Source organism: Bombina bombina, chromosome 5 (assembly GCF_027579735.1).
Source record: "Bombina bombina isolate aBomBom1 chromosome 5, aBomBom1.pri, whole genome shotgun sequence".
Classification (NCBI taxonomy): Eukaryota; Metazoa; Chordata; class Amphibia; order Anura; family Bombinatoridae; genus Bombina; species Bombina bombina.
In genome coordinates, this window is record NC_069503.1 from 132,798,201 (window position 1) to 132,806,413 (window position 8,213).

The 8,213-nt window shown below is 41.9% G+C and overlaps 1 protein-coding gene across 1 annotated transcript in view; it reads left to right on the top strand.

Moving 5' to 3' along the window:
• Positions 1 to 7,663, top strand: part of ELP6 (elongator acetyltransferase complex subunit 6) — a 24,255-nt gene extending 16,592 nt beyond the window's left edge. The window contains exons 5-7 of the mRNA XM_053712930.1: positions 98 to 290; positions 5,816 to 5,962; positions 7,075 to 7,663. Of these exons, the coding sequence (XP_053568905.1) occupies positions 98 to 290; positions 5,816 to 5,962; positions 7,075 to 7,203 (469 nt within the window). The 3' untranslated portion in view covers positions 7,204 to 7,663. The remainder of the gene's footprint in view (positions 1 to 97; positions 291 to 5,815; positions 5,963 to 7,074) is intronic.
• Positions 7,664 to 8,213: the final 550 nt, after the last annotated feature.

Below are 8,213 nucleotides of genomic sequence, written 5' to 3' on the forward strand. Positions count from 1 at the left end.
TAGTGTTGCATATAACTGGTTATAATGTGGGCTACTGTATTGTAATTGATATCAGTGTGACCGTTAAATTAAACAGAGCTGCCTTGTTGTGTTTCAGGAAGGAAGGATTAGACTTGAAGCCTCTGTATGAATTTGTGAGCACAGCATTGGCTCCATCTGCTGGGGAGTCATGGAAATGCCCCGTACTGATACTGGATGATGTTAGTGTGCTCCTCAGCCTGGGAGTGGGTGCTCCGCTGGTGCTGGACTTTATGCATTATTGCCGGGCTACTGTATGCAGCCAGTATGAGGTATACTGCTTGTATAACTGATAGATTTGTCTATGTATTTATGTAAATATATAAACAAGTCCACTCTGTGTGAAACAGACTTAAATATAGATATATTTATTAAATAAACATCTAAATAACCCAATTATCACACCCTTAAAGGGACACTGAGCAAAAACAAATTATTTTGTGATTCAGATAGACCATGACATTTTAAGCAACTTTCTAATTTACTCCTATAATCAAATATTCTTCATTCTCTTGTTATCTTTATTTGAAATGCAAGAATGTAAGTTTAGATGCCGGCCCATTTTTGGTGAACAACCTTGTTCTTGCTGATTGGTGGATAAATTCATCCACCAATAAAAAAAAGTGCTGTCCAGAGGTCTGAACCAAAAAAAGCTTAATGCCTTTTTCAAACAAAGATAACAAGAGAACGAAGAAAAAATGATAATAGGAGTAAATTAGAAAGTTGCTTAAAATTACATGCTCTATATGAATCATGAGAGAAAAAAAATTGGGTTCAGTGTCCCTTTAATGACTGCAAGATTCAGTGCTGTAACTGCACCAGTAAACTAGGTCGAGCTCTGTGTAACACTGGGATGTATGGGGGAGATGGCAGGAAGGAACCATCTGAGAGTTTGACTTTGACAGGAAACGGTTATCCTGTTGCAATACAGAAAACGTTTTTGTTTTCACATGAATCCAAGATGCCTGTGTCTTAAGATTCGCCATCCCAACTGTGGTGCTGTCATGCTATGTGCATGTGTCTGAGATTCATGCCTGGGTTTTACAATACACCCTCCCAATTATGGTGTCTGCATCATGCTGTGTGTGTGGGCCTCTGAGATGGACGCTCGTGTCTCTAGATATACCATCCTATGGTGTCTGCATCATGCTGTGTGTGTGGGCCTCTGAGATGAACGCTCGTGTCTCTAGATATACCATCCTATGGTGGCTGCATCATGCTGCGTGTGTGGGCCTCTTGAGATGAACGCTCGTGTCTCTAGATATACCATCCTATGGTGGCTGCATCATGCTGTGTGTGTGGGCCTCTGAGATGAACGCTCGTGTCTCTAGATATACCATCCTATGGTGGCTGCATCATGCTGTGTGTGTGGGCCTCTGAGATGAACGCTCGTGTCTCTAGATATACCATCCTATGGTGTCTGCATCATGGTGTGTGTGTGTGTGGGCCTCTGAGATGGACGCTCGTGTCTCTAGATATACCATCCTATGGTGTCTGCATCATGCTGTGTGTGTGTGTGTGGGCCTCTGAGATGAACGCTCGTGTCTCTAGATATACCATCCTATGGTGGCTGCATCATGCTGTGTGTGTGGGCCTCTGAGATGAACGCTCGTGTCTCTAGATATACCATCCTATGGTGTCTGCATCATGGTGTGTGTGTGGGCCTCTGAGATGAACGCTCGTGTCTCTAGATATACCATCCTATGGTGGCTGCATCATGCTGTGTGTGTGGGCCTCTGAGATGAACGCTCGTGTCTCTAGATATACCATTCTATGGTGGCTGCATCATGCTGTATGCGTGTGTGGGCCTCTGAGATGGACGCTTGTGTCTCTAGATATACCATCCTATGGTGGCTGCATCATGCTGTGTGTGTGGGCCTCTGAGATGAACGCTCGTGTCTCTAGATATACCATCCTATGGTGTCTGCATCATGCTGCGTGTGTGGGCCTCTGAGATGAACGCTCGTGTCTCTAGATATACCATCCTATGGTGGCTGCATCATGCTGCGTGTGTGGGCCTCTGAGATGAACGCTCGTGTCTCTAGATATACCATCCTATGGTGGCTGCATCATGCTGTGTGTGTGTGTGGGCCTCTGAGATGGACGCTCGTGTCTCTAGATATACCATCCTATGGTGTCTGCATCATGCTGTGTGTGTGTGTGGGCCTCTGAGATGGACGCTTGTGTCTCTAGATATACCATCCTATGGTGGCTGCATCATGCTGTGTGTGTGTGTGGGCCTCTGAGATGGACGCTCGTGTCTCTAGATATACCATCCTATGGTGTCTGCATCATGCTGTGTGTGTGTGTGGGCCTCTGAGATGAACGCTCGTGTCTCTAGATATACCATCCTATGGTGGCTGCATCATGCTGTGTGTGTGGGCCTCTGAGATGAACGCTCGTGTCTCTAGATATACCATCCTATGGTGGCTGCATCATGCTGTGTGCGTGTGTGGGCCTCTGAGATGGACGCTTGTGTCTCTAGATATACCATCCTATGGTGTCTGCATCATGCTGTGTGTGTGGGCCTCTGAGATGAACGCTCGTGTCTCTAGATATACCATCCTATGGTGGCTGCATCATGCTGTGTGTGTGGGCCTCTGAGATGAACGCTCGTGTCTCTAGATATACCATCCTATGGTGGCTGCATCATGCTGTGTGTGTGGGCCTCTGAGATGAATGCTCGTGTCTCTACATATACCATCCTATGGTGGCTGCATCATGCTGTGTGTGTGGGCCTCTGAGATGAACGCTCGTGTCTCTAGATATACCATCCTATGGTGGCTGCATCATGCTGCGTGTGTGGGCATCTGAGATGAATGCTCGTGTCTCTACATATACCATCCTATGGTGGCTGCATCATGCTGTGTGTGTGTGTGTGTGTGGGCCTCTGAGATGAACGCTCGTGTCTCTAGATATACCATCCTATGGTGGCTGCATCATGCTGTGTGTGTGGGCCTCTGAGATGAATGCTCGTGTCTCTAGATATACTATCCTATGGTGTCTGCATCATGCTGTGTGTGTGTGGGCCTCTGAGATGAACGCTCGTGTCTCTAGATATACCATCCTATGGTGGCTGCATCATGCTGTGTGTGTGGGCCTCTGAGATGAACGCTCGTGTCTCTAGATATACCATACTATGGTGGCTGCATCATGCCATAGGCATTCTTCTGATGAGATGCACACCCATGTCTCTATAGATTCGCCATTGTTACAATGAAGCATGTGTAGGTGGCTGCATCATGCCATAGGCATTCTTCTGATGAGATGCACGCCCAAGTCTCTATAGATACGCCATTGTTACAATGAAGCATATGTAGGTTGCTGCATCATGCCATAGGCATTCTTCTGATGAGATGCACGCCCAAGTCTCTATAGATACGCCATTGTTACAATGAAGCATGTGTAGGTTGCTGCATCATGCCATAGGCATTCTTCTGATGAGATTCACGCCCAAGTCTCTATAGATACGCCATTGTTACAATGAAGCATGTGTAGGTTGCTGCATCATGCCATAGGCATTCTTCTGATGAGATTCACGCCCAAGTCTCTATAGATACGCCATTGTTACAATGAAGCATGTGTAGGTTGCTGCATCATTTCATAGGCATTCTTCTGATGAGATGCACGCCCAAGTCTCTATAGATACGCCATTGTTACAATGAAGCATGTGTAGGTGGCTGCATCATGCCATAGTCATTCTTCTGATGAGATATACGCCATTGTTACAATGAAGCGTTTTGGTGGCTGCATCATTATGTGAGTGATTGTAATGAGATGCATGCCCATGTCTCAAAATACACCATCCTTACAATGAGAGGTTTTGGTGGCAGAATGATATTGTGGGCATGCTTCTGGTGAGATGCATGCTTATACATCAAGAAACCATCCCTACAACGAATCATTGTGGTGGCTGTGTCCATGCTTCTACACTGGTTATTTTAAGAAAACCAAAGAAGGAAAAGAGAACAAAATCAATGATATACTGCAAGGGAAACTGCTTCAGCCCACTAAAGCTGCAGCTTGTTTGAAACTCCCCTTTCAGCAGGGCATTGATCTCAAGTACATAGTATCATTGCAGCTGCTTAAATGTTTTTTTTTTGTGATTCAGATAGCATGCAACTTTCTAATTTACTCCTAATATCAATTTTTCTTCGTTCTCTTGCTATCTTTATTGAAAAAAGAATGCATCTAAGCTTTTCTTGGTTCAGGACTCTGGGCAGCACCTTTTTTTTTTTTTTTTTTTGTGGATGAATTTATCCACCAATCAGCAAGAACAAGCCAGGTTGTACACCAAAAATGGGCATCTAAACTTACATTCTTGCATTTCAAATAAAGATACCAAGAGAATGAAGAACATTTGATAATAGGAGTAAATTAGAAAGTTGCTTAAAATTGCATGCTCTATCTGAATCATAAAAGAAAAAATTTGGGTTCAGTGTCCCTTTAAGTATAAGAATGTAATTTAATACAAGTTTTTAGCATCATTTCTTTATAGCTTTATCTGAAATGTAAAATCCTTTACATTTTCACCCACGCATTAAATGTAATCACTATCTATTTATTTATTTTTCTCTGCTTTTGCTGTGAAATAAATCTGAAAATTGTTTTACACTTCCTACCAAGAAACTGGAGTCTCGCGCTTTAAAAGGTCACTGAAGTAAAAATGAAAGTTTCCTGAATCAGATAAAGCATGCGATTTTTAAAACAACTTTCCAAAATACTTTCATTCTCAAAATGTGCATGTTCTTTGTATATGCATTTTGTGATTGGCTGATTACTGTCACATGATACAGTTCGAGGGAAAATTGGAGTAACTTTGAAATTTGCCAGAAAATATTCTACCGCTCATTTCAAATTTTAGAGTAAGTGCTATTGCATTGTCTTTTTGTTGTGTGTTTCTCAATCATTCAACTCGCCTGTATTTAGTGGTCCTTTTTAAGTATGTTGAAAAAAAAAATTACCCGGCAACATTCTACACAGTGATTGGCTAGCTCAGAGAACAAACTAATTTACCTCTGTCCCTAATTGAACACAACAAGGGAAACCAGGAACATACATAACACAAGCTTTTTCTTTTTAAAGGACCAGCCAACATAGTAGATTTGCATAATCAACAAATGCAAGATAACAAGACAATGCAATAGCACTTAGTCTGAACTTCAAATGAGGAGTAGATTTTTTTTTTTTCTGACAATTTTAAAAGTTATGTCTTTTTCCACTCCCCCTGTACCATGTGACAGCCATCGGCCAATCACAAATGCATACACGTACCATGTGACAGCCATCAGCCATTCACAAATGCATACACACTTAATCCTGCACATGCTCAGTAGGAGCTGGTGACTGAAAAAGTTTAAATATATAAAGACTGTGCACATTTTGTTAATGGAAGTAAATTGGAAAGTTGTTTAAAATGGCATGCTCTATCTGAATAATGAAAGTTTTAATTTTGATTGAGTGTCCCTTTAAGGGTAAATCCCTGAGCGGCTTTTGATTTGCAAAACCTTGTAAATTTCTTTGACTGTGTTAAAGGTTTTATTGAAATAATTTATGTTGTATACAGGTCTTAAGTAATTGTGGATATATACTGTGCATATATGAAAATGTAACATCCCTTTTAATGTTGTTACACTGAGAGGTTTGATTTTGTTTTGGTTGCACTTTCATACTGTTGTTGTTGTTTGGTCACCCGTTGTCACTTGCAGATACACAGCTTGTGTTTTTTCCTTTTGTTGTGCTGTTTGTTCTTTGGACTGTAACTAACACACTGCACAACTGTTCTCGTGTATTTCAGGGGAACTTGATGTGTCTGGTCCACTCTGATGAGGAGTCTGAAGATGAGGAAAATGACCTGGTCAGGAGGACACTGCAGCATCAGAGCAACATGATCCTGGAGGCGGAGGGCCTGACTACTGGCTTCTGCAAAGATGTTCATGGGCAGGTAAATATCAGTGTGGTCGGTCAGCATAAACACATGTATTACCCTGCAGCTTTACTCAAACACTGACATCCTTCTGCTGTCCAACTTGCCCATCAGCCATACTCAGAACCGCCACAATGGTGCAGCCTGTTTCACAGCCTAATATGTATTACCAGCCTGCTGACTGGCCTGTCCCTGCGACACACTTGCAACATTATCCGATTGGTTGTGCTTCCTGTCCCTTACGACACACTGACCAATCGGATAATGCAAAAATGGCAGAGGGCAGATACGTTTCAGAGCGCTCTGTTCAAACCAGAGCCTCGGGTGCCGCAACCGCCTCTGGGAACCTAACCATGGGTCCCTTCCCCCACAACGTGTTTTTACCCGCATTGTGTCTGAGAACCTGCAAAAGCACAGTAGTTTGGGATGGGACCCATGGTTAGGTTCCCTTAGGCGGTTGCGGCGCCCAAGGCTCTGGTTAGAACAGAGCACTCTGGAGAGAACAGAGCGCTCTGGCGCGCATCTCCCCTCGGCCATTTTTACATTATTTCATTGGTTGTGCTTCCTGTGCCCCATGGACCAATCGGATAATGTTGCAAGTGTGTCACTAGCTACTTGTCTTTGAAAGCCTGCTGACTGGGCCTGTGCCCGCTGAACTCTGAAAGCCTTGCTACAAATAATGTTGCAAAACACTGCTGCCATAGAGTACTAAAGACACAAGCTCTTATGAGCCTACCTAGTTAGTTTTTACTCTTCAATAAAAGATATCAAGAGAACAAAGTAAATTGGAAAGTTGTTTAAAATGGCATGCTCTATCTGAATCATGAGTTTAATTTTGACTTTACTGTCCCTTTTTAAATGCAAATAAGATATCTTGTCCTGCAGATATAATCAGTGGGGAAAAGACAACTCACTGTTTGGCCATACTCTGCAGCACCCGAGTCCCAGTCTCCCTGCAGCTCTATTCTCTCAGACCCCTGACATTCTCTGCACAGTGCTTTTACGCTGATCAATGTGACAGCATTGAAATTTGTTGCAAAACTAAAGGTTTTGTATGTACGTAAGTTTGTTGTGGTTTTTTTGCGTGCTGAATGGCTTTTAACTTTACATTTGATTGTGCTTTGTTTCAGCTTAAGATTACCCGGCGGGCACCACCTCATGGCAAAGGCGAGAGAGACCAATGCGCAATATACCAGTTTAAAATACAGGACAAAAATGTAACTTTTTTTGCTAGAGGGCTGTCTTCAGCTGTACTCTAACCAATGGACTTCTGCTCTTGCTGGCAGCCATTAGTGGTTGTGTTCTCTGCCGCCCATGGATGCACTAACTGATCAGCTAGGCGCTACCTATGGACACGATTAAAGCTGGAGCATTGCTGGAAACGACTAATAGATAAGCAGGGCTCTTGTCTACACGCATTAACTATTAGACTAATTACACTTCCTGATATTTATCAGAAATACAAGATTAAAACTATTTATATCAACAAATTGGCTGCTGAAGTTCTGCAGTTCATTGTAGCATGTTGCAGCCTTCTGTTATCCAAATAGTTAAAAAATAGAAACTATATTTTTACTTTAGTTTTTCTGCTTTCAAATTCTTTATTTCTTTTTTCACATATTAGGCACAGAGGGTACTGGTTCTACAACACAAGTCTGATTCTTTATCCAGTTTGCTTAATGTAACCAAAACAATAAATGTGCTTAGATTTCTTTTTTACATCGGAAGAAGAGCTGTGTTTTGTTTGAATGAATGTTATTTGAATTTATTTACAGTGTTTGTCGTGTCTATTTTATGTGTCCCTAAGTGTATTTGAAAGGTTGTTTCTGTTGATTTCTCACACCTGTAACCTTTTAAATTATTTTTCCAACACTAGATCTGGTTATTGTAAAATGTATTATGTTTTTAACCTGTTCCTGCCCTTACCTTTCTACTTGTGGAAGCTTGGAGCTAATATCAGTATAGTTAAAGGAGTTTTCCTGACCATCCAATGAACAAATAGATCCCTGAGCATCAACTATATGCAAATATTCATTCACTGTTAATTTCAAAATATATTTAAACAGCTGTAACCTTTATTCTGCTTCTTTAAAGGGAGATGTAATGCTAAAATTGCTTCCTGTAATTTGTAAGAGTATGACATTTTGCTTTACTGATCCTACCGATTTGTTTAACCCCTGAAAAACATATGGCTGGTGAGTCGGTCAAAGAATGACAATAACGTGGACCCATCAAATCACTGGCTGGTTTTTTTTTTTTTATTGCTGCA